General features: G+C 36.8%; 3 protein-coding genes across 5 annotated transcripts; 1 reads left to right on the forward strand and 2 right to left on the reverse strand.

Moving 5' to 3' along the window:
• The first annotated feature begins 276 nt into the window (after positions 1-276).
• On the forward strand, positions 277-1,942 carry LOC113341471 (probable purine permease 11). Of its 2 annotated transcripts, XM_026586346.1 has the most exons (3): positions 277-391; positions 525-666; positions 781-1,942. In XM_026586346.1, the coding sequence occupies exons 2-3, from the start codon at positions 630-632 to the stop codon at positions 1,902-1,904; spliced, it is 1,161 nt and encodes a 386-aa protein (XP_026442131.1). In that variant the 5' UTR covers positions 277-391; positions 525-629; the 3' UTR covers positions 1,905-1,942. The 2 variants fall into 2 exon arrangements, with proteins under 2 accessions (XP_026442131.1, XP_026442130.1); XM_026586345.1 differs by having other exon boundaries at positions 277-666.
• Positions 1,943-2,769: 827 nt separating this feature from the next.
• Positions 2,770-3,555, reverse strand: LOC113341349 (F-box protein At3g07870-like). Its single transcript, XM_026586258.1, has one exon. The coding sequence runs from the start codon at positions 3,553-3,555 to the stop codon at positions 2,770-2,772; it is 786 nt and encodes a 261-aa protein (XP_026442043.1).
• Positions 3,556-25,063: 21,508 nt separating this feature from the next.
• LOC113341465 (protein LATERAL ORGAN BOUNDARIES-like) lies at positions 25,064-26,901 on the reverse strand. Of its 2 annotated transcripts, none has more exons than XM_026586340.1 (2): positions 26,632-26,901; positions 25,064-25,798 (listed from the first exon to the last, which is right to left on the reverse strand). In XM_026586340.1, the coding sequence occupies exon 2, from the start codon at positions 25,789-25,791 to the stop codon at positions 25,201-25,203; it is 591 nt and encodes a 196-aa protein (XP_026442125.1). In that variant the 5' UTR covers positions 25,792-25,798; positions 26,632-26,901; the 3' UTR covers positions 25,064-25,200. The 2 variants fall into 2 exon arrangements, with proteins under 2 accessions (XP_026442125.1, XP_026442124.1); XM_026586339.1 differs by having other exon boundaries at positions 25,064-25,804.
• Between the last annotated feature and the right edge of the window lie 569 nt (positions 26,902-27,470).

The following is a 27,470-nucleotide window of genomic DNA, read 5'->3' on the forward strand; positions in this document are numbered from 1 at the left end:
CACAGAGTCATAGAGTTCGTGACTTGCAAATTTTGGAATAACTTCTAAAAGTCATCATAATAACGTACTATGCTTCTGTTTTTTTGTTATTATTCTTGATAAAGAAAGAAAAAACTGATTTTAGTTTCTTATACGAAACATGCAAGAATGGTTCTTGCTTTATAAAACAACCAATACTTTCTTTACTTGAAAAAACTGATGTCATTATCATTACTGTATATATATATATATGTATACCCTACTACAGTTTATAGCTATTTTAGTTACATTCTCTATACTAAAGGCGCCCCAACTGATTGAAGTCCCAAAACTTGTGTTTAACCGCATCATGCATAATCGATGATCAAGGGTTGTGAAGGTGTGGAGTGGACTAAGGCACAAATTATGATGGGTATGGTTATGTTTTTCTTGAAATGCGTGTTGAGTAAAGACAACATCTATTATAAATACATTCATTCATACAATCACGTGTAACTTGTCACCAAATTTGGATCATCTATAAATCTCTCTTCTTCTGCCATCAGATTGTTAAAGTTGTTCTGAAACAAGAATTTCTGTGGGAGAAAGAAAGAGAGATTTATTGTAATACTGCTGTGTTATCACCATTCCCAGTACCTACTTATCATTTAATGGGAGAAATTCAAGAAGTGCAACTCCAAATCAAATGTAAGTTATAGTCTTGTCACTTCATTACTAGCTAATCCTCTTATCCTGAAGACAAGTTATAAACTCTTGAAGATATACAGCGTTTTAACAATTCGTCTGTTTTTCTTCCATCAGGTCAAGAATCAAAAGAGGTATCGGCAAAAAGTGGTAGTGATGACCCAGCATCTGCGTCGACCATGAAAGGCAGCAAACGCTATAATCGGTGGCTCAGGGTGACGCTTTATGGGTTTCTGCTTATATCTGGTCAATCAGTAGCCACTCTTTTAGGTGAGTTATACTATGATAAAGGCGGGAATAGCAAATGGATGGCGACATTGGTACAATCAGCTGGGTTTCCTGTGCTGTTTATCCCGCTGATTGTTGTCAAGATATACTTGACACCGCCAATCAGTTCTACCACCACCTCAACCACCACCAAACCCTCAGCATCCGTATCGACATTAGCACTCCTTTACATCTCGCTTGGAGTGCTAATAGCGGGAAACGGCATGTTGTACTCCTATGGGCTCTTATATCTTCCGGTGTCTACATACTCTCTATTATGTGCAACTCAATTAGTTTTTAATGCAATATTCTCCTTCTTTATCAACTCACAGAAATTCACAGCTTTCATATTCAATTCTTTGATTCTCCTCACCATGTCAGTGGTGCTTCTATCTATCGATCCCGATGGCTCTTCAAAGTCAACAACAATTCCTCAAGGTAAATACGTTATTGGATTCATATGCACACTTAGTGCCTCGGCCGGTTACTCCTTGTTACTTTCTCTGACACAACTCAGCTTTGAGAAAGTGATAAAAAATGAAACCATCTATGCCGTACTAGAAATGTCAATCTCTACATCGGTCGTATCTACTTGTACTTGTTTAGTCGGATTATTTGCTAGTGGAGATTGGAGGCGATTGAAGAACGAGATTAACGATTATGGAGAAGGTGGTGTTTCGTATGTGATGACTTTGGTGTGGATAGCAGTAACTTGGCAAGTATCATCTGTTGGTATACTTGGGTTAGTATTTGAAGCATCTTCACTCTTTTCCAATGTCATTAGCACATTAGGCTCACCTATTGTTCCCATTTTTTCTGTGATATTTTTTCATGACAAATTGGATGGGGTAAAGATAGTGGCAATGTTGTTATCTCTTTGGGGTTTCGTTTCTTATATCTATCAGCATTATCTTGATGACTGTAAGGCAAAAGAAACAACGACAGTTGATGATCAAAATGAAGAGAAATGCTAAATCATCTGAATTGTCACCCTTTTCCATTGATTAGTACCGATTGGAGTTCCTATTATGTTGCTCTTTCCATTGATTAGTACACTGGAGTATTAGTTTTCTATGAACTTGAAACAACAGAAAATCTTCATTGATTTCTTCATAAAAATCACTGTCTTCCTTTTTATAATGTGTAGAAGGGAAAAAAAAAATAGAACGATACAAAATCTTTTATATGTTACTACAAATTTGTTTTCATAACGCCAAGGATTATTCAATACTCTTGTGCTAGTTGAGATTGATCTTGAATTTTGCAATTTAGTTTAAACCAAAACAGAAAACACTCCCATTAATTAAGTTGGACCGAAAGACCAAAAAAAAAAAAATCTATATATATTACTCACTAACACAATGTCAATAACATGTAGGTCATAAGTCTACGAAAAGATATGAATATTACTGCCAAAACTCAATAAAGAGTACCCGTTTATAAGTATGTATTCAGGGTTCGCATCCTCCTGAAGTTGCTTGAAAGGCGAATCACAGCTTTCTGCATCCTTTAACTGGCTTAATTGTTCTCGTAAGTTCTTCCCCTAATTCTTTCAATGATACCAAAGTGTTCTTGTGAGAAAATACTTAAACCGATTCCTTAATATTAACAAGCCTTTTCGAGGTTGAAGCTTTTGTGTCGTAAAGGTTGACATAGTCTTCAAATTTAGAGTAAGTTAAAACAACGCCACTCTTCGTAATGGCAAATAATTCGTTTTGATCAACCCTTAACTCTTTACTCCAGCCCAATGACTTATGTTCCTCTCCTTTGTTGTGGTGATTATCATTCTTTTCTTTTAATATCCATATGTCACAACAATCATTAACATTGTCACATATACTAATATACATCCAAAACCCCTATTGTATGATTTTGCAAATTAGTGTTTGGTGGCATAGGAGGAGGTGCAAGATGTTTGCAGAACTTTTCCTCAATCAAATCGAAGGTCACGATCTCCCTGCCAATCCAGTAAATAGCTCCATTGGAAAACTTGCCATGTTCATATTCATTATCACGTCTGGGGCTGAATTCAAGATTGAACTTTCCAAGGTCTCTCCATCCATTTCCACTGCCTAATGTGTATATGTGAACTTCTACATACTTGGTTAGCAGCGACACATATATTCCTACGACTTTGTACTCATTTGTTAAAGAAACGTATCCAAATCCAAACGACCAAAAAAGATCATCATCAGTATTCTTCCTGATTTGTGGAAGCAGGACATATTGTTTGGTGAAAGGGTTACATATAGAAACTGGGCTATCAGGTTCATCCTCCTGAACAATACAGATCAAACCATTACACGAGCCAACAAAATTATCCTCGGGTTTTGATGTAGAAATAATTTTTCTAATTCTCTCAGTGGATGTTGTTAACTCTTGATTCTGATTATATTCAAAATAGTAAAATAATTCATTCTCAGTTAAAGCAAGAAAGCCCAGCGTACAAGAATCATCAGAAGGATGATTAAGATGATGATGGCAGTGCATCTGATTGAATGATGGATCAGAAACAATATTTCTCCAAGATGTGCATACTAGTTTGCAATCAAGCGCGGATTCAGCTGGTACAGGAGTTAATATCTCTGATATAACCTCGTACAGTATAAATTTGAAATAATCCATGAAACTCTTATGCACGGAAAGAACCCACAACTGGGGGTACTTAGAATAAAAAAATAAAAGAACATTATCAAGTAATTGGGACTCCCCTTATCTATATTGGCTGTCGGTATTGGGTTCACAACCAAAGCAATGCCGATTGTTGAATTTCATCATTCATTTCATAAATCAAGCAGTTTAATTATTATTGCATCGATCAAGATCTAAGCACTTGACACAATAACTTCATTAGTAAGACTTGTGCCGAAAACAGTAGCACTTGCACGATAACCTACTTCTTATAATCCCCTGTATTTGTGCTCAAATTCTTTCTCATACTTCCTGTTTTACGCATCATTCCAATCAAACAACTCCTCCTAATCACACTCGGATGTTGCTGCTTGAATAATGCATTTCTTTCGGCTTAGTTTCGCCATAAGAAATTAAATGAAGTGATGGAGTTGTTTGAGAAATGTCCTCATAGAGTGACTGTTTCCTGGAACTTTATGATTGGTTGGTTCTTACAGATTTTACATTCAGAAATCCCTAGTTTCTGATGTTGGATGAATCACGGGGGTGGGGGACCTGGCAACTTCACGCTTTGGAGTATTCATTATTCGTAAAAGTTTTCTGGTCAACGTATGATGAAGCAGTGGTTACATGGGCTACTATGATAATGGGTTTAGCACAAAATGGTTCCCCTACAAAGCAAAAAAAAAAAAAACGAAAAAGTTCTGCAGGGGTTGCGTCGGCATTGTCTTCATGACTTCATGATGAATTCAATGACGATTGTTGTGTCCGTATGAAAATATAGGATGAGTACAATGCGGACGGATACTCTGAAGTAAAATTCCAACTCTTATTTTTTTAATTCATCCTAAAAATCAATCAAATAAATACTATCGACTATTTAATTCGTAGTTTAATTTTTATGAAAAATATTAATCAACGTATAAATGTTTGAATCAAAGACAGTAATGGAAGAATTGAAGAGGAAGAATCGGTAATATAGAGAAGAAGAGAGAATGGGGGATACAAAACGATTTAAGTTTTAGTTCCTTTATATTTTTATCACCCTAAAAATTACCCCTTAGCCGAAATTCAGTTTTATTTAATTTGGAGTATCTCCCAATTTGTGGTGGTATCTCTCAATTATGGGTTCCACAGAAACTGCAATTTGTTAGGGTCAGGATTTATATTATTTTTTAGAAAGAGTTAGGGTTTAAGGATGTGTACGAGAGTTAGAGTTTAGGGTTTAAGCAAGTTCCAACTGCCAGGGCCAACTACCCCAAACCTAAGGCCCCTAATTTCCGAGCTCCACTAACCCGGAGCCTGTAAAGCCAAAGACTAACAGCTAGAACTACTTAGATTTAGGTTTAGACAAGAAGATGATACAGATAATGTGTAACTTTATTAAGGTTTTGAATAATATACAAACTGTCAATATACATAATATTTATATACAGACTTTGCTTGTTCTTCAGGCTAAAGTATTTCCTAAAGAAGTATTTCCTAACATACAAGAATTCCAAAATAAACAAACTCTTAACAGAGTAATTTGGGTCACGTTATACATGTACCGGATATTGTATTAACACCCTCCCTCAAGCGCAACGGGTTATCCTGAACCGTTAGCTTGAACCTTAGAAGAGAAAACCTGTCTCTGGATAATGGTTTTGTGAATATATCCGCAATCTGATCCTTAGATGATATAAACCAGACATCAAGAAGTTTTAAAGCAACTTGATTACGAACAAAATGATAATCAATCTCAATGTGTTTTGTTCTTGCATGAAATATAGGATTGACTGTGAGATAAGTAGCACCAAGATTGTCACACCATAGAACATGGGGTGATTGAGTGAAAACACGAAGTTCTGAAAGAAATGATTGAATCCACATAATTTCAGCAGTAGCAATTGCAAGTCCCCTATATTCTGCTTCAGTACTTGAACGAGATACTGTTTTCTGCTTACGAACACTCCAGGAAATAATATTACCACCCAAGAAAATACAATAACCACTAGTAGAACGTGGATCTTCAAGAGAACCAGCCCAATCTGAATCAGTACATGCACTGAAAGATAATTGTAGAGAAGGAGATGGTCGAAGAAGTATTCCAAAGGTAGACGTGTTTTTAAGATAAAGAAGTATACGCTTTACCAGACTCAGTGAAAAATAGTGGGTGCATGCATAAACTGACATACCTTATTAACAGCATATGCCAAATCAGGACGAGTAAATGTCAAATACTGTAAGGCTCCAACAATGCTACGATATTCAGTAGCATCAGTTGATAAGGTACTACTATCAGAATATATGTCATCAGAAGTACTTAGTGGTGTTTGAATAGGTTTAACACCATCTATTTTTGCTCGAATAAGAAGATCATGAGCATACCTTTGTTGAGAAAGAAACAATCCCGAGGAAGTACGAATCACTTCAATTCAAAGAAAATAAGACAAGAAGCCAAGATCTTTAATTGCAAATTCTTGTTGTAGACGATCAAGAGTGGATTTAATACTAGCAGAATTGGAACCTGTAACGATAATATCATCCGCATACACCAATAGATAAATAGTGCCATATGATCCATTGTAGATAAATAGAGATGAGTCACATTTTGAAGTGACAAACCAAATTTGTAATAAAAAGGTACTGAGTCGATGGTACCATGCACGAGGAGCTTGTTCAAGGACATAGAGAGAACGATGCAACTTGCAAACATGTGTAGGAAATCGAGAATCAACATAACCTGAAGGTTGTTTCATGTACACCTGTTCTTGAAGTTCACCATGTAAGAAAGCATTTTCTACGTCAATTTTGGTGAAATAGGCCAATTGGAAGATAGAGCCAATGTAAGAATAGTACGAATAGTGCATGGTTTAACAACCGGACTAAATGTTTCAGAAAAATCTATCCCCTCTTGTTGATTTATCCTTTAGCAACCAAGCGAGACTTACGACGTTCAATTTCACCATTAGACTTGCGTTTGATATGAAATACCCATTACATCCAATAACATTCATGGAAGGATCAAATGGTACTAATGTCCAGGTACCATTACGAAGCAATGCATTAATCTCATCATCTGAGGAGACACGCCAATATGGATCCTTATGAGCTTCTGAAATACAAGTTGGTTCGCTAAGAGAATCACATACCAGAGCATATTTTGAGTTGGGTTTAAAAATTCCATCATTTTCCCTAGTCACCATTGGATGTGTATCAATAGTAGATGTAGAATTAGAGCTGGAAGCCGGTGTTGTAGTCGAACTAGAAGCTGGTGCAGAACTGGACGTTGGAGAAGAATTAGAAACTGGTACAGAATTGGATGTTGGTGCACAGCTGAACGCTGGTGCTGAGGTGATCATTGGTGCTGAGGTGGAAGCTGGTGTTGAACTGGCCATTGGTGCTGAGGTGGACGCTGATGCTGAACTAGACGTTGATGCAGAACTCGAGCAGGAAACTGATGCAGTAGTGGAAGTGATTTTTGGTGACAGTACGTGGCTAGAATTTGAGTACTCTGACTGAGTTGTCAGAGACGGAACATTAGCTGAGATTGGCAGTGGCAGCTGTATAGTTGTACTGCTTCTGGAATCAAGGGGAACTGTACCAACTGGTGGTATTGATGCAGTAATAGAACGAGTAACCGGTGGTAATGAAACCGATATGGGTGAAGAATTATTTACTTGAGAAGTGATCGATGCCGGTGAAGGTGGTGATGTGGAGGAAAAAGAAAATGTAGTCTCATCAAAAACGACATGAAGACTGACATATATACGACCTGTAGGAATATGAAGACACTTGTAACCCTTTTGATATGGACTATAACCAATAAACACACATGGAGATGAAAGAGGATCCATTTTTTTAGATCTATACGGACGTAGGTGAGGATAACATAAACAACCTAATACATGAAGGGAGGTGTAATCCGGTGGAAGACCAAAGAGAACTTCATATGGAGATGAATTATTAATAGAAGTGGAAGGAACACGATTCATTAAATAGAAAGCAGTGTAAAACGAATCATACCAATATGAGGATGGTACAGAAGCCATGTTTAAAATTGTAAGTCCGATTTCACGGATATGACGATGACGGCGCTCCACTAAACCATTTTGTTCAAAAGTGTGTGGACATGAAAATCTATGAAAAATACCAAGTTGCTGAAGATGTGGAGTAAGTTTGCGATACTCGAGTGCATTATCAGATTGAAATTTTTTGATTTTTCGATCAAATAGATTTTCAACATGCTTTTGAACTAAAAAGAATATAGAAAAGACATCAGACTTTTGATACATAGGAAACATCCAAGTAAAACGAGTAAACGCATCAATAAAAATGATATAATATTTGTATCTTTCATTAGATTAAATATGAGAAGGTCCCCATACATCGGAGACAATTAACTCCAATGGGTTCAAATAAGTAGTTTTACTAGGATTGAAAGGTAACTTATGACTCCTATGTTGATGAACAAAACTTAATAGTCTGACTTGAAACCGGAAGTGAAAACTGAGAGACGACTTTACGAACTGTACGCATCATTGGATGTCCCAATCTAGAGTGCCAGTCTTGTAAGCTAGAACGTTCTCCTATGCACACTTTAGGAGACTTAGGCGAATCATCAAGTTGATAGAGACCACCCCTCCTACTGCCGCGAAGAAGAACCTTCCCGGTACATTGATCCTTCACAAGACAAAAATTCAGATGAAATTCAAATAAGACATTATTATCAGCAGTGAGACGAGATACGTACAAGAGATTATGAGAAATTTGTGGTGCAAAGAAAACATTACGAAGCTGCAACTTACGGTTTGGAATTCCCAAAATAGAGGAACCAACATTAGAAATTGGAATAGAAAAACCATTACCCATCTGAATTTGATCAGGACCAGTGTACTCGGTTGAAAACTGAAGACGAGAAAGATCATTCGTTATATGATCTGTAGCACCACTGTCAGGAGTCCATGGAGGAGTTGGCAACAAACTGGTTTGAGCAGTATATGCACAAGGTACGGAAGATGGTGGTTGACGACGAGGAGAACAAAAACTTCGATCAAAACGGTTCCAACAGTCTGGAGCTTCATGATTTGGACGGCCACAAAGCTGGCAAGGCAGTTCAGAACATCCACGTTGTGATTGATTAGCTGGAGAACGATTTGAAGCAGAGAACTGGTTCGAGTTTGGTGCAGCAGCGGACTGGATTGGAGACAAGTTGTAATCACCAGAATATCGGGACGCACTGGATGCAGTATTACATGAAGGTACAGCAAGATTAGCAACCGGCTGAGTAGCTAGGGTTTTGGCCTGATGCTCTATAAGGAGTTCAAAAGTTAAAAGAAAGGTAAGAAAATATTCCACAGTTAGAGAACTCATCGTGGTAGTCAAAGATGTAACGATAGCATCATACAAACTGTCAAGACCAACGAGAAGACAGTGTCGAAATTCCTTGTCGGTGACTGTGGTATTGGCAGCAGCGAGATTATCCACTAAATCTCGAGCATAATTGATATATTCTCTCATGGTTTTTGATCCTTTCTTAAGAGCACGTAGCTCGCAGTGAAGATGGTGAATTTGAGCATCAGAGAGCTTCAAGAGAGTCCCAGATTTCTTTGGAAGTTGTAAGATGATGAACGTGACGAAAAACAGCAGGTGTAAGAGATGAAAATAACCAACTTACCAGGAATTTATCCTGTTTCGTCCATGAAAGAAAAGCCGATGTGGGAGCTGCATCAGCAACAGGAGGTGCTGCGAAGGGTTCCGTACCAGTAACATGTCCATCAAGATCGTAACCCTGAAGATACGACAAAAATTGAGCACTCCACAAAGAATAGTTGGTTTCATCCAGCTTGACAGTGATTATGTGATGAGGTTGAGAAAATTGAACAGAATCCATGATTGAGGATTGAGAAGAAGGAGCAGTAGATGATATAATGGCAGGGGTTGTAGAAGATATAGTAGAGGATTCGGTAAACATGTTTGTCGAGGATAGACTAACCTAGCTGATACCAAGTTAGAACTACTTAGATTTAGGTTTAGACAAGAAGATAATAGACTAAGAAGATGATACAGATAATGTGTAACTTTATTAAGGTTTTGAATAATATACAAACCGTGAATATATACATTATATTTATATACAAACTTTGCTTGTTCTTCGGGTTAAAATATTTCCTAACATATAAGAATTCCAAAATAAACAAACTCTTAATAGAGTAATTTGGGTCACGTTATACATGTCCCGGATACTGTGTTAACACTAATGGCCGGCCCTTTGATGCCACCAAACATGTTGGTAGGCTTCCCCAAGTGCCTACCTCCAATTCTATTTCTAGTTGTTAGAGTTTCCAGCTTTATTTTCGTGTTTCGGGTATTATTTGATGAAGAGCTTTTATTCTGAGAACCTTATTTCTGACAAACCGTGTGTCACTATAGAGTATACTTGCTCGATCTCGTGTCTCTTTAAGCAGGTTTTCCGTATCAGGTTCGTGCATTCCTGGAGCTCGTGGCTTGGGGACGAGACCCAGACATGCACGCATGCATTCTGATGGGTGCATACTACTTTTGCACCTTTTTGCGTCGGTAAGAAACTACGTTAGGTGGCTTGAATTTGGTAGTAATATCCTATAAACCGAATATCCAGCACATAACAGTTCGGTCTTCTGCATATATATCTATTAAGGTTGATCTGGTTGACGCTCCTTGCAGCTTCCGACCATGAGTTTTACTTCATAGTACCATGCCACATTTTTTGCAATCAGTAACGGAGCCACGTGCATACAAGATGTGGGTGGTCATGGTCACCCCGAGATATAGAATATTATACAGAGTATAGGTGATTAAATTTGAAGCCCCTCCGTCAAATTTTAGGAAGAGATTTTAATGGAATACCTAGATTTGTGCCCATGCTACGGACCGGGCATATATTTTCTTTCAACTTGGTGTGCGTGGGCCTTGCTGCCCCGTGACGATGTATTTTTGATTTGGTGTACGTAGGGCTTCATCACGTCTCGTGGCGATGTTCTGATTTGGTGTGTGCGGAGCTTTATCTGTCCCGTGACAGTGCATGATTTGGTGTGTGCGGGACTTCGCCCCGCCCCGTGGAGATGTATTTTTGATTTAGTATGGCGGGGTAAATACATTAAATAGGTTGAAAATATGTGCAAATTTTATTTATTTTTTTCCTTTTAACTTGGTGTGCACGGGTCTTTGCCCCACCTCGTGAAAATCATTTTTGATTTGGTGAGCGCGGGGCTTCGCGCCGCCCCATGGAAATGTATTTTTGATTTGGTGTGACCGGGAAAATACATTAAATATGGGGAGGATATGTGGAAATTATTTTTTCCTTTTATTTTCACAGAAAATATGAGGATTTTCTCCCCTTTATATATTAATTTGGAAAAAATAGTTCAAATATAGCAATCATTCGATTTCCAAATTGAATTTGGACTTCCATAAAATTCCAAACATGGCAAGTTAGGTTTTCCTTTTAGGTTCGTAATTTTTAAATCATCATATATTGCCAAGTGTCCTCACCTAAATATTGTCATTTTATAAAGAACGCGCGATTTGGGGATATCAAAACTAATTGGGGGATATAACTATATGACAAAAAATGGATCCAAATATCAAATCTGGGTCACCCCTTATGTAATTATTTTTTTAATTCCTAATCTAACCCTTACTAATCAGGTTTAGTGACTAATAATAATTAGTAAAATCTTAAGTATTTGGGGGATAAATTAGTGTGTATTTTTATTTGAATTTGTGTGAGTGAGGTGAGAGTAGAAGGAGGGAAACATATTTTGAGTGGAATTTTTTTTGTGAAAATGGAAGATAATTGTGAGGAGAGAATTGCAGCTGCTGAATCTTTAGCTCAACTACAACACACAGGTAATGTTGCTAAGAGGTCGAAAATTTGAATTTTTTTTCGAAACCGCCATATTTTCTCTGAAAAAGCTTGGTGCCGGCATACACGTAGTATGAATACCACGCCGGCACTACTAGAACCGGCATGGTATTCATACTATTTCCATGCCGGTGAAAAATATCCCCCATTTTGAAACTATTTCCATGGATTGTCTTCAACCAAAATAATCCATGCCGGCACGCAGTTAACTTTTTACCTACCACCGAATATTCCATGGAATATCCAAACCGGCATGGTTCATTCCTAACTTTACCATGCCGGTACCACAAGAAAAACATCCAGGAGTTAAAGAATTTTGAACTTAAATACCGGCGTGGTATATAAATTATCAAGCACGCCGGTACAGAATTCCTGCGTGGTTTATAAATTATGTAGCACGCCGACAACAAATACCGGCTTGAAACCTTACATATAGAGCATGCCGGTAACACTAGAAAAACATCCAGAAGTTAGTCACTTTTGTAGTATTATACCGGCGTGGTTTTGAAATTATCGACCATGCCCGGCGACGTTTTCCGGCTTCGAACCTTGTGTAACAAGCAAGCCGATATTGCCAATTCCGGCATTAATGTTCAAGAAAATACAATGTCGGTACTATTTAAAAATTAAGTCTTCTTTTTCAAGTGCAGTTCTGGAATGCCAGAAAATTATTCGAGAATGCCGGCACATGTTTCCGGCTTTGGTTGTTTTGGCGGTACTTTCGTCGAGCATGCCGAAACTAGTACCCGTTATAGTAATTTTATTTTGTTTGGAACTAATTCAATTTTCTTTTCATTCATTCCTTAGATTGTGACATACATTGATCCAACAAATTCCAAACCGCTTGGTCCGGATACGTCCGAATACTATAAAATGCCTCATGTATGTTACCAAACAATACTTTTCACCTAGTTTTTAGAACTTTATGTGGGGATTGCTTGTAATGAACCTTATAATCTCCCATTGTTGTCCTTATGTAGGGAATAAAATCTCCAGAGGAAGCAATTGCTTTGGAAAAAGAGACAGCTCTTAAGAACATGTGTGTGTTGGTGAGGAATACCCAACGTTCAGATAATCGTTTTGGGATGGTTTGCGAGAGAAGTGGGCAATACAAGAAGAAGGATATCCATAAGAGAAAGGGTTATGTATATCCAAAGAATACTAATAGGGTATACAAGAATCGTACGAGGAAGGATAATTGCCCCTTTAAGCTTGTATTCTATCTAAGAGACAAAAAAAAAGGAATGGGATTGTACGGTGTGGTTTGGCCGTCATAACCACCGGGATCCGAAATATTTTGTTGGTCACTCCCTAGTTGCGAAGCTAAAACCTCATGAATTCGAGGATGTAAATATAATGACCAAAGCATGTATCAAACCAAGAGTGATTCTCAGAGGCTTCAAGGAAAAGGATGATCATAACGTTTCTTCCCTATGGTCACGACCACTCTTCCAAACTTCACCTCTTGTATCATCCCCCAAACGGATTTTGTGACCTTAGTCTTTCCCTCTAGGAGGCAGAGACTGAGGAGTACCAAGACCGTCCTTCCTTATTTTCTTAATGCCAACATCTTTAGTTTTTACTTTGTTAGCTTCCTTTGCTTTAGACCTATTTCAAAAGAAGCACGAAATAAATATAAGATAACTAACTTTCATTTTTAATACCGGCATAGATACACCACATAACGGCATAGAATCATCACTACCGGCATACCGAAACAAGGTATAGACCATGCCGTGACCAAAACACAGCATAGTAAATTCCAACCATTACATGCCGGGAACTAATACCGGCATTGACAAATAATTGACGAGGATGCCGATAATCTTTAGGAAGTTCCTGGATACCAAAACACCATTGCCTGCACTAACGTAAAATTCAAACCCATGCCGGAACCTAACCTAAAATGTATGCCGGTAACAATAACAAAATCCTAGGGTTTTCTATTTATTAGAAGCTCACTACCGGCATGGTATTAAAACCAAATTGAATGCCGGTACAGGGTTCCGGTGTGATCTTCATCTTAAATCGAATGCCGTAACTAATTTCCAGTGCGGTCTTCAACCTAAATCTTATGCCGTAACGCAGTGCCGGTGTGGTCTTTATCCTAAATCGAATGTCGTTACACTGTTCCGGTGTGGTATTCATACTAACATGAATTCCATAAGCTACTGAAACTCAACTATTTCAGTTAGGGTTTGCGATTTTGACCTAAACCCATAGCTACAAATCGATTGAAACACTAATTAAACAGTTCTAAATCACTGACCTTCTCACATAAGCCTTGTTTACAAGAAGTTGATCGTCCGAAGTCTCTTGTTCTTCGTGTTCTTGCTCTTGAGCAATCAAAGCAAGCCTTTCCGGTAATTTCTGTTGAGAAATCGATTTTGATTTCGATTGGGCATCTGAGTTATTTCGTGGAGGCATTCTTATGGATTCGAGTAGGTAGTTAATCGACGAAGAAACTTTTGAATTAACGATTAATCGTCGATAAAGAACGATGAAGAAAAAAAAATGGAACCCTAACCTACGAGTATGCCAGCACACAAATGGGGGATAACTGATTTTGTGTTTGGTTTTGGTTTTAAGTTTTTTATTTTGTGGGGAGGGTATAATAGCATTTTAGTATTTTCGCCCCAAAAAACACCCCTTAGCAGACACCTTTGGTTGGGGAAAGTAATTCATATCCCCAAATAGTTTTGATATCCCCCAATCGCGCGTTCTTTATAAATTCCAATTTGAATTTGGTTTCCTCTTTTTAATATTTTTCCTATTCTTTTTAAACCAACCATACGTTGCCAAGTGTCCTCACCAAACCCTCGTTTCACAAAACTCAAAAAAGGCCTATTTCGGCCAATAAAAAGCGAGGGTTTCCTCACCGTTCAACGTGGGAGATTTATTTGTCTAGGCCTTTAAGTCTTTAGATAGATATACATTTGGAACCATTCCAGAATAGATTAGATAATCATCAATTGTCCTGATCCAAGAACAGATAAACTGCACATTATCATCTATTAATTTATTATTCCCTCCGTTCCATTTTAGATGATGTTTTAGGGTTATTTTTTTGTTCCACAATACTTGAAAGTTTTCATATTTTTCCACAAAACTACCAATAACACCCTTTTTTTTGGAGCTATAAGTTTTTTCTTAATGCACTAATAGCAATTAATGTTTGAAATCTTTTCTTAAGGGTATAAATGGAAAATTTTCATATTTCTCCATTTCTTAATATGCGTGAGAATTCAAAAAACATCATCTAAAACGGAACGGAGGGAGTACTATGATATCTGACCAAAAAGAATTTAAGAAAGCGGAAGTTGGCATCACAGGGATAGGGGCCAAATAAATGCCAAGCATGAACCTGATGAGACATTATAAAATCACACTAGATTTTGTGCCCGTGCTACGCACCGGGCGTGCCCAAAAATTCATCCATATTTTTTGTTTGGTGTGATGTAGGTTCGCCTCTCCCCGTCGTGCATTTATATGGTCTGGTGTGCGATCACTTTGCAATGCATTTTTGATTTGGTGTGGCTCGGCTTCGCCTCGCCTCGTCTTGCCTTGTCATGTTCCGATATATTCTTAGGATTTTTGATTTGACGTGGCTTAGCTTCGCCCCGCTCTGCCCCGTTGCAGTGCATTTTTGATTTGGTGTGGCTCGGCTTCGCCTCGCCTCGTCTTTCCTCGCCATGTCCTGATACATTCTTAGGAATTTTTGATTTGACGTGGCTTAGCTACGCCTCGTCCCGTCTCAGTGCATTTTTTTTATTTAATGTGCCTTTTTAAACTCTAACCATATTGTTGGTTTGGTGTGATGTAGATTGCCATCTCCCCGTCGTGCATTTATATGGCATCGCGGGGCTTTGCCCCGCCCGCCCCGTTGCGATGCATTTTTGGTTTGGTGTGGCTCGGCTTCGCCTCGCCTCGTTTTGCCTCGCTCTGTCCAGATACATGTTCAGGATTTGTGATTTTGATGTGGCTTAGTTACGCCTCGCCTCACCCGATGGCGGTGCATATTTGCATTTTTTATCTAAAAGAAGGAGTTTAAAAATCAGTAGTTAGGAATTATTTATTTTATCTATCATATCATTTACGTGCAAGTGGCGCCTGCGTGAGGATCTAGGTGAAATGACAGTACAATTTGAAAGTGAAACCAACACAAATACATTTTCTTCAGAAAAAAAGAGAAAAAAGAACATTACATTTACATTTTGTCTGCATCAACCAATATGTTCTCCGAAAATTAATCATGGCACGTGTCACTACTTCCACATGCATGTTTAACAGGAATGCCAAAAGAAAAAAAACAACCTAATTTCCACTTCATTACTACTGTTGCCTTCGTTCCATCATTGCCTTCATTCCATCATATTCGTACCATTCACCAGCAACCATCAGTCTCCTCTCTCCGTGCAAGAAAATAATCTCTCTTAGAGTCTCAATTTGAAAATAACACCAAATTTCGTGATGAACCTTAACTTTTCCTATTTCGAATCGGCTTTCCATCAACATTTGCAGTTTGGAAAAAAGAAAAAAAAACTTACTCTAGCTTAGTTGATTCTCTACTGAATCATATACGGTTTTATATTGCTTTTGGTCTTACACTCTGCTTACTGATATAGTATTCATCAAAGGTCGTTTTTTACTTATATTTATTCTCTTGAATTATATCTATGAATTGTCTCCACCCATCTCATGATATTATTTTTTTACAGGTGAATCAATTCAAGGAAATGAGAGAGACAATTTTTTTTCTGTAGATTTGAGAAGACATTGGGGTGGTGTGATCGGGATGGAAATCACAGTTCTACTATTTTATGAAGATCTCTATTTTGAAGACATTGGGGTGGTGTGATTGGGCCAATGGACCGGTTATGGTTTAAGCCGACTTGCGAATTTGTCTTCTTTACCCGATTTAATGAAGATCTCTATTTTGATTTTGATTGATGATTAATTCCGTTCGTACTTAATATTTTAATTTATTGTGTTAATTGGTACAAATAAGTGATTCCGTCACTTCTAGTTATGGGTATTAAATTTGACTGAAATATTACTGTCTTAATTATCATAATATGATTGATCTGTCTTACTAAAGACTGGTATCTCATGAGGAAGAACCATGGATGTGTTGTAGAAGAAGAAGAAAACTACGGCAGGAGGAAAGCCCTAGTATGTTCATAATTTCAGAATCCGATAAACCGTACTAAATCTGGTTAGGTTCTTCACGAACATAATATACACTTAACTGTTGTGAATAATGTTCAGGTAAGTATTTTGTGTAAACCAAGTGTAAGTTATTAGTTAGGTGTAAATCCACGCATAAATATTGTACACCCACGTCTGTGCTAACGGTTAGTAACGGTTTACTAACAGGCCGTTAAAAACAGGGCGTAAACTTAGTGTTATTTAATTTTTATTGATCCTATCAACAGAATCCCATCATTAGTTTTCTTCAGAATTGCCGTCATTTGTTTTCTCCAGAATTGCTTTAGTTTTCTCCAGAATTACCGTCATTTGTTTTCTCCAGAATTGCTTTCAACCTGACATCATTTGTTTTCTCTAGAATTGCTATAGTTGAAAGGTTTTATCTAATTTAATTTAAGAGGATGTTATTCTCACGGTGCAATGTGAGGTCTCATCATTTGTTTTCTCCAGAATTGCTATAGTTGAAAGGTTTTATCTAATTTAATTTAAGAGGATGTTACTCTCACAATGCAATGTGAGGTCTCGTGTGACTTAGTGTTTTTAAAGGAGCAATGTGAGGTCTCGTGTGACTTCGTATTTTTAAAGGAGCGGAGATTTTCACGAAATTTATTTAAAATCTTATGTCCCGTTGGAAAAGCAAAGTAGGATTTAGGAAGGGCGCCCTTTAGGAAAGCAGAAGTTCATATATATTCGATTACTATTGCGTAGACCTATAGACCTATCTCATTACTTGTACACTGATATAAATTTCTTTGGCTTAGGAGTAGTTTTTTTTCCCCTTTCGATCTAAGGATATTTTATAGTTCATTCACTTTGAACGTCTATTTTTTTTTTCTTTGGCAAGGTACATTAGGAATGTACTGTGACTAGAGAGTACGTATAAATTTGGAAATGTTTTTAGTGTTGATTTTATTCCACGGATTGATTATCTCATGGTGGTTTTACATTCGGAATCATGTTGCATTCAATTGGATAAGCCTGAAATGCAGTATCACACAGAACAGAAGTCAGAGCTTCAGAGAATGTTATAACAACAGTTTTGCCGTCATCTGGGTATTACCTATTTGAACTACACGTACCGCCTATTTGAATTACACCAAAAGTTTTAAATCAAACAAACACCTTCATCTTGTGTATTGTTTTCTTCTGCAAGATATTTAATGAAAAAGATTATTAGATTCTTCAGATAAACAGAACCCATGAACTTTACTCTGCACAATGTAACGCATCCTAGCTAGATCATGATTCATGAGGTGAAGATTACCCTTTCTTCCCTTTTTGTGCGCATCGGGTTGGGTGGTTTTAGGGGAGAGTTAATCCGCACCGTTTAGATCGTGAGTGCTGCAGATATTTGATGTCCTGCCGGCATGGCCAGACCGTCTCAGCGCCCTTATTACCAAAAGGAACACTCTTCGCTCAACCAACTATACCGACATTTATGCTTTCCATCTCGCTTCAGATCTCCGCACTAATTCACTTCCCAATGCATCCCCACCATGTACATCCCGCCCGATCGATGATGTCCGATCCGGAACAGCTGCCCAGACTAAATCCATCGAGTCGCTATTCTGATCCGGCCACCTTCGGTATCCGACAGGTCGTTTTCTTTTTTGGGACTAACTGACCTGCCAACAAGTAATTTACCGCCCTTGCTTGCATAGCTCTATCCCCCGATGAATTGAATTGAAATGAATTTTCTTGCAGTACCCTTCATCAGGTCGGGCGTAGCAAGAGGATAAAGGAGGCTATAGCCCGTCCCTAATTTTTGAGTAATAAATTTGAACGATTTTTTAGGGACCATGGTTTTTTTGGGGGACCATGGTCTTATTAGGCCAACCTCCCTATACTTATAAAGGGTGTCCTAAAATTAGGTAAATACACATTTATCCTTTACTTTAATTTAAATTAAAACTAACCTAATAACTTTATAAATCTAATAATATACATCTAATCTAAATGAATCTATTAACCAAAATCAAAATCAAAAACAAAAATTGGAGAGGAATCGAAATTTTTTAGTTTTGAAAAAAAAAAAATTCTCTTCTTCTTGTTTCTTTCCTTGACGTTCCTCGTTCGATTGAAAAACCGATCAATCGTTTTTAATTCGTTTTTTGATAGGGTAAATTGAGTAGAAATCATCAAATGATTGGGTAAATTGAGTAGAAATCATTAAAATATGGTTTAAATGGAAGTTAAAGTGGCATGTTCGGTTAAGAATAGTTTAAAAAAAAACTAGTTTTGTAACCAAACATTCTGAAACCAAGAACATGAAGAACACTTCAGTTATCACGAATTTATTTTTTCGTAACCGAACTCTGAGTTCGGTTGGTACGCAAAAAATAGTTTTAACCGAACTCCTCATTGAAAACCAATATATTGTGTTTGGTTGGTTCGCAAAAAATAGTTTTAACCGAACTCTACCCATAATACAAAAAAAAAACAAAAAAAAAAAACAACGTAACCGAACTGTGTTATTTTTCCCACTATGTTGAGTTATGATTTAACTAGGGCTGAACATGGTTTCGGTTTTCCACTGGAACCGGACCAAACCAGACCAATTAGGAAGAAACCAAACTGAACCATTTACTAATGGATTGGTTACGGTCTAGAAAGTGGAAAACCGATAGTGTTGGTTTTGGTTTGGTTTGACCTCTAAAACCAAACCAAAAGCCATTGGAAAACCGATTAATTTTTAAACTTAGTTTCTACCGTTAATTTACAAGTATTAAATTCTACCGATTGATTTAGAAGATAAATAGAAACCCTAAATCTAATATTTCATTATGATTCACCCCCTCTTTCTCTTTCTCCTTCTCTCAGTCGCCTCCTTTCTCCACCCCCAACTACAGCTGTTGCTACTCGACTTTATTCTTCCCGTCTTCCTTCTTTTTTATTTTTCAATAACTAAATTAAGATATATTATATATATTCTTTTGATCTCTAGAATTAGAGTAAGCTTTAACTATTCTTGATATTTTTTTATTTTATTTTTTTTGTCTGTAAATTTGTGTAAACCAATACTATCGGCAACTACGATTTTTTTATCTGTAAATTTGTGTTTTTTTTTTGTTTGACATAAAAAAGAAACCAAAAACCACTGGGACAAACCGAAACCAACTGGAACTATTTGGAAACCGAACCAATGGTTAATGGATTGGTTTGGTTTAGATTTTTAGAAACCAATAGTATTGGTTTCGATTTTGGTTTCGCTAGAAACCGAATCAAAACCGACCATGAACAACCCTAGATTTAACCGAACTTTGCCTACTCTGTTCAGTTTGTTCGCAAAAAATCTTGATGAACCGAACTCTTCACTAATTCCATATATGTGGAGTTCGGTTAGATATGTTGTTGGGTTAAAGTTTGTGAACCAACCGAACATTATTCTGTAAATCCTATAAACAAAGTTCGGTAACATGTTTGTTTACCGAACTACTAAAACCTCCATTAAAGAGCGAGTTCGGAAACCTGCGTGTTTGGAAGAAGTAACCGAACTACACTTTCAGATGAGTTCGGTAACCTGTTCTTTACATAAGGTAACCGAACAAGCCCAAATCTATTCTAAAAATTTACAGTTTTTTGAAAATTTGGAGCAATTCAACCAACATTATCTAAGTTTGAAGCATACCTGGGTACCCAAATACCCTTCCTCCGATTGTGGTTGGTAAAATCCATCGTTTTTCATGTTTTCCTTCTTCATCTTCTCTAACTTTACTCTCTCTATAATTCTACTTCTTTTAAAAAAAAAACCCATCTGATTTTTTAATCTCACTAATTATCTTTAACTTAATCATCTCACTAATCATTACACTAACTATTATTAACACTAACTAATCATTACCCAAAATTAATGAGGGTAATTTAGATATTAGTATTAATATCTAGATAAGGGGTTACCAAGATTTACTTCTAATGTCTTTACCCAAAACAAAACCATGGTCCCCCAAAAAAACCATGATCCCCAAAAAATTATTCATAAAGTTTTAGTATAGAAACTTATGTTAAATTTTGTGCGTAGCCCACATATTAGTTTATTTAGCTAATTATATATGATTTTTAGCCCATACTATGAGGTGATCAAAATTTAAGTCATGTTTAAAGTAAATAATCTTCTCCCACTCATTACCTTTCTGCTCCTATTTTCTTTTCTTTTGGTAATCACTTTGTTTTTCTGTTATTTGTGTTCGTTTTAACTTTTATTTCCCTACCTATTTAGTATTGTACGAGTGGATCAATATTTAGCCACTAATTATATATTCCAAAAAAAAAAATTGCCACGGCCTAACTGCATTATCGAGTGTTACAATAAGAATCCTGGGTCCGTCACTGCCCTTCATAAGGGCAACGTATAAACTAAATATGTATTAGTCCTCTTTTGCGTTAACATAGCGTACTATATATATGTATCAAAATGAATTATTGGTACTAGAGTCCACTGTTGGTCATCAGTGTCATCTGTCAAGTATACATGATAAGTGCAAGTGGTAGTTTAAAGATGGAGACCATAAGGGAAACTCTACAATAACAATTCACTGTTCATATATGAGGATCCAGGTCAGGTCAAATCTCTCTACATCTTTTCTTTCTCCCTGCGGCAAAAGTTGAATTCTCTGTTTAATTATTTTCTCTTTTTTTTAGGTAGAACACAACTCTAAGCTACTGTGTTACTTTATTGCTTCTATTAAAAATACACATTCAGAGCACAAGCCCTTAGTTAGCCGTCAATATACGGCAACGTCGACTGGCCGTTTAATATGTGGTGGCTAATTAAAGCCAAAAGCGAGCGAGACATCATTCGAAGAAATCCCCAGAGATTTCATGGTTGATTAGAAAGACGGAAAGCTGTTTATATTTACAAAACTTGTCCTAGTGAACTTTCTTCATCCTCTCTCATTCTTTTTGCTTAAGGTGGATGAGTAGGGTCATCAGTGAAGAGATTGATTTGATTCACAAGGAAAGAAAAACTGTTTGGGGGACTGATTCTCAGAGACACAAATCCAAAACCTAAAAAGAGATAAAGAACTTGTTTCAGACTTGACTGACTGACCGAATTAAAAACCCCATACATACGCCATACTTACTGCTCTCAATCAGCTGCTAATACTTGTTTCCTATGGGGCCATTCTGCTCCTGTTGCCCCCCATGTATTCCAAAACAAATATATACCACAAATTGGCCCCCACCCACCTAAGATTTATTCTTTGATCATCATCATTAAATCCAGAAAAGGAAGAAAAAACTAAGGAGTAAGGACAAGTTAAGATTTTTTTTTAAAGATATGTTGTTGCGCGTGAATCCCTATGAGGAGGTAAATATGGGAATTGTTTGTCACTTGTTTTTACTGCAATCTGGAAGGTAAGTAACATATGTAAGGATTTCAGAGCTGCTGCTCTCTGAGCTAAAATGAAACCTCCGCCACCAAAATATTTAGTAGAATTCTCTGGCCTCAAAAATCCCTATACGGAAGAAATTAGATTGCAGTAAATTTAGTGGTACACCTCTCAACGACAAATATGGCAGAGATGGACTGTAGGTTCTTTTAAGTTTTATCTATCTTTTTGTTCTTTGTTAGTTTGTGAGGTAAGGAAATAAATCAGCTACAGTAAGCCATACAACTTTGAATACAGTGGATGATCATCTTATGGTGAGGGTTCCTCCCTACATAAAGAGTACTGGACCCCTGTAAATGTCTTCTCTTCTGCAGCTAGCTGCTAGTTGATGCATGGCGAGAGAACGACTTTGTCTGAGAGATAGAGAAGGTGTGGGAAGCCACAGAGATTGAGATAGATATCTCTACAGAAGAAACAAAAGAAGATGAGATACCATGAGGACTTTTAATTAATGATCTGAAAACCTGTGAGGTGAAAACTGCTGGATCGGTGTGAGTATATATTTAGGAAAAGCGATTGTGAATGTGAGAGTATGAGATAATGACTTGCTAGTGGCAGTTTAAAGATGGAGACAACAAGGGAAGCTCTAAAGAACAATTCAGTATACATATATGAGGATCCAGGACAGGTCAAATCTCTCTCTCACCCTCACTGACTCTCTTTCCCAAATTCTTTCTTAATTTGCTTTATTAATGATTCAAGCTATAGTAGACTATACATCTTTTCTTTCTTCCTGCGGCAAAAGTTAAATGCGCAGTTTAATTCTTTTCTCTTTTTTAAGTAAACAACTCTAACCTACTGTGTTGCTTTACCACTTCCAGCTTATGAAATAATAACAAATGCAAATATATGCACGTTACATATGCTTTCATAATCACAAATACGTATAAAATATATGTGTGAATGCATGCCTGAGCCTAGAATTGAGCCAAGACTTTTAGTAGCATATATACTCCATGTGCTAGTCTTAGCTAAGACTTTTAGTAGCATATATACCCATGTGTTAGTCGTAGCTAGTACTCCATGTTTTGGTGCTAATATATACTGCGTATAGTACTTAAAGTTTTAAGCAAGTCATGAATAGATGTGCTCATATGGTCCAGTGAGATGTATAGTAAAGTCCCAGTACTGTGGTAATACTCGCGACACGGCGAGTCGCCGACACCACCAATTTTACAAACCATCTAAAGGCAGTGTGAGAGAAAAGAGCGGGTTCCACAATTTTGAATGAATGTTGGAGTAGGTAATATGCAAAATACATGCCATTAATAATTCACAGTACTACTAGGCTACTAGCTAGCTAGTTAATATAGATAGCTATATCACATGGAAGAAGAAGATAGTGGAGAAGAAGAAGATAGCTGTTCATGTGGATACTATTAGAAAGGGAACATGCATCTCAATGCTTACTATTTCAGATAGTGAAGCAACTATACTGATTTTTTTCCCTTTTCTTTTTTGAAGAACTATACTGAATTAATATTGCTGTTAATATATATAAATTATATTTCTCAATAAGCCACACACTCTCATATATATGTATATAGTAAAAGATCATGCATCAAAAAAAAAAAAGTAAAAGATGAGATGATAATATGAAAATAAAAAAAGTCAAGAAGTTAACAATTCCCAGCAGTATGACTGGAGACAAGAAGGAACGAAATCACAGGCAGCAGGTATTTCATTATCTGCATCTCTGGGTATTCGAAATTACAACCATGCAAGTATTCAATTTGCATCCACAGTTGTAATTGTAAGTAATATACTCTTATGTGTACATATATACAAGCAGGCACTGTGTTTGTATCTTGATTGTTCATGCTTTATGAACTTCCTCCCTTTTTAATAAATTCCTTGTACCGATCAAAATAAATAAAATATAAGCACTGTAATATTTTCCTTCGTGCTAATTCCCATAAAGAGATTTTTTACAGATCCTACGACATGCAGTTGTGACTGATTAAACCTGCATATGTTGAACTACTGGTCTGATAGAATTTATGGCAACCAGAAAAATGTATTTTGGGATTAATTAATCCCAATAGGTTGACTATGATGAGTTGTAAATAGCACATGAGTGCATAACAATACACTAAGCATGCGCATCAAGCTATCACATTGCAATTCTATTTCTGTGCATCTCTATAATAGCAAATTCACATCTTAATCAAAGGTTTGTGTTCACATGATCGCACCAGTCAAATATTACTGTTATACACTTACTTATACTTCATACTATAGAATGATAAATAAGCAAACAGCAAGCGGTCACTAGAGAAAATAAAAAATAATCAGAACACAACTAATAGCAAATTGAGATTCTTATACTTAATACTATAGAATGACAAATAAGCACGCAGCAAGTGGTGTCACTAGAGAAAAATAACTACAACACAACTAATAGTAAATTAAGGAAGTTTTATGGATGGGTAGAATCCATCAAATATTGGCATCTTAGTCGAATAACCTACCGGTGAACTCTACACACCAAAGGGAAGAATATCCGCTGATATTGTACAAAGGAAATCACCACAGGCAGGGTATGCGTATGACTAATACAATCCATGGAAATAGGTCAGGTTTCTAGATTCTGTAGCCCTTTATCATTCAAAAGAATAACAAAAGCATTGACATTGTTTTAGTTTTGGTTAAGAATATCAGTAGCCCTTTATATCATTCAAAAGAATAACAAAAGCATAGTCATAGTTTTAGTTTTAGTTAAGAATATATAGTCTATATGAAAGCTAGGACTAAACCAAACATAGGCTTTACATAAGAGAATTCATCCATTCTAAAGTTGATTTCAAATACTAAAAAAATTAAACAGAATTTGATTTTACGAATGAATATTATAAAGAGCATAAGCATACTTTGAAGTCAAACACTTAATTAACCCACTTGCCATGAGCTTCATGACCCAATCTAATATTCAAGCACTGATGCTCTAGCTAGAAATATTTAAGTACTCCATGTTGCTGATAGAATAAGTACTACTCCTAATTCAACATTAAAAGCATTAACACAGACCGTTCATCACATAATTGATTAACATATACTACTAGGTTTTCTAATTCATCAGAAAATGCGACAACCCTAGATGCATTTTGAGTAAGCTTCATTCTCAAGATAACCCAATTTCTTAAATATTATACCTCACATGTCTGCTCCTCCTCCTCCAACACCACCACCACCTCCTCCTCTTTCATGGATGTTTCCTGAGGGACCATCAAGCCATAAAGGAGGAAAAGGAAGAAGAAAACCTGAAGTGTTCTGATAGAAAGAACCTCCATCAGTTTCCATTCTAACATTTATTGGCCTTTGCTGAGGGTTGGTGACCATTGGGGGAATGTTACTTGTCCCAGATTGTAGTGTCGTGTTTAGAGTTGTCGGAATTTCATTGCAGGCATAGCGGATAAGATCAGCATTCGCAGCATCAAGTTCCTTTTGGAGTCTATGAACCTCTCTTTGAAGAAACGAGATAGCCCCCACACAACCGTACACCGGATCCTTAACCCGGGCCTCCGCTTCATAAGCAAGAGAGTTCACTGCATCTTCTCTTTGGTGAGGGAGAAGTTCATTAAGGAGCTTCGTTACATTGCTTGCACCAAATATCTTGTGAACATTAGCAAACTTCTGAGGTTCTTCAGGAGGAAAGTAGGGTGAAAAAATGCAACCCGGCATGCATTTTCTCCTCAAGAACTTACACGCAGCACAAGGAGAGTTTGAAGAGCTTGATGTTGCCATTATATCTCTGTTGCTGCAAAAGATGAATTTACCCACTAAACTGTTGCTAAAAATCCAATGAATACTTCTAAATGTTTTAGTAAACAATTTCAAGTTCAATAGAATTAAGATTTCATGTGGAATAGAATTATAACTCTAAATCTGGGGGCCTCACTATGACTCCATTGGACAACATTTAGGTATGCGTAGTACATCGAAACAACCTTAACTTATTGAACATTCTTTTAGGGTTAAGGTTAGTTTGCAAGATTACACATTCCCTTTACATTTTTCTTGAATTGAGGCTGAAGTTCTTTAGAATTTCTGTAACTCTTTCACCCAAACCACCATGACTATAGTTTGTGTACGTCTTCCCCATTATTAGATATCTGCACATTTTCCTTGAATTTATTGGACACTAATTTTTGTTTTGAAAGTCTTTATGTTTCTTATTAAAAGAACTACTCTCCCTCCCCTAAGACTTTACGTGATTTCGTAGGTTCCAAACATAACTTCCACCAACTTGCTACTTATAATAATTGGATCCCTACATTTACTTGAAGTATCCCCTAATTATTTGAGCTGGCGATCTAAGATCTACTTACTGAATGCAACATAGCCTGATTTTTTTCTTTAATTTTCATAGTGTTTCTTTATATGTTAATCTCTAGTAAGCTGACATCAATTTATATCACAACATTTATATGAGCTTAATGGCTATCTGAAGTAAATTAAAAGAGATTTAGCACAAAATAAGAAGAAAAGAGAGAGAAAGAAAATGAAAAGACTGTTATTGCTACATGAGTTACTTGTTACTGATCAGGACTTCTAGTTTTGATCAGAATATAAAAAGGGCAGTACCTTTTTTTGTTTTTCGTTACTTATTTCCTTGCTGTTGAGTGGAAATCTCTGCAACCCTTCAACTAAAATCAAAAATACTATTACCTGCTCTTTGGGTTTTCTAAGATCAAGAAATAGGCACTGCTGATCATTGAGAGATCATGATCACTATATAAGCTACTTGTATAATGTATATATGTTTGTAGCTAGGGTGATGAGTTCTCAAAGAGGAAACCCTAATGGAAAAGAGAGCAGTGCCCCTGCAATTAAAGGAGGAAGATAGAGAGTGAGCAAAAGCAAGCTATGAACATTAATCTTATAAAGAGAAATAAAGAGAAAAAAGAATAGATATGGAAAACCGAAAAGACAAAGAGGAAAGTGTAATAAATGAAAGGTACACTGTTATAAAAGGATGACTAAGACATTCCACTTATAATATCATCTCTCTCGGTCTCCCAATTCGGATTTAGTGTGCACTTTACATTCTTGTCCGGTTTTCTTCTATAATTGCGAACATATCCTGCTAACTTTTCCATCCGTTTTTTTCAGTAAATGTCTAACAAACAAAAGTCAAAAAGTAAGTCAAAGAAAAATGGCACTGTGTCAAAAAAAATTGGACTCTGATCTGAAGGACTGAACTACCCTTATCTACCAAGACTTGGCCATGGTTAAGGTAATACGTGTTGAAATCCTGCTCAACAAAAATAGAGAATCTACTTTACCCAACTGAAATATATACATATCAAAATCTTGTCAAACCAGAAAAATTAACTGCCCAGATCTACTTTTTGCCGACGGACATATTTCTTCTTCAACTGTCATTCGGTAGTTTAAAAACCCCAACTGCTCTTATCTTATCC

The sequence above is a fragment of the Papaver somniferum genome, unplaced genomic scaffold (genome assembly GCF_003573695.1).
Source record: "Papaver somniferum cultivar HN1 unplaced genomic scaffold, ASM357369v1 unplaced-scaffold_29, whole genome shotgun sequence".
In the NCBI taxonomy this organism is placed as follows: Eukaryota; Viridiplantae; Streptophyta; class Magnoliopsida; order Ranunculales; family Papaveraceae; genus Papaver; species Papaver somniferum.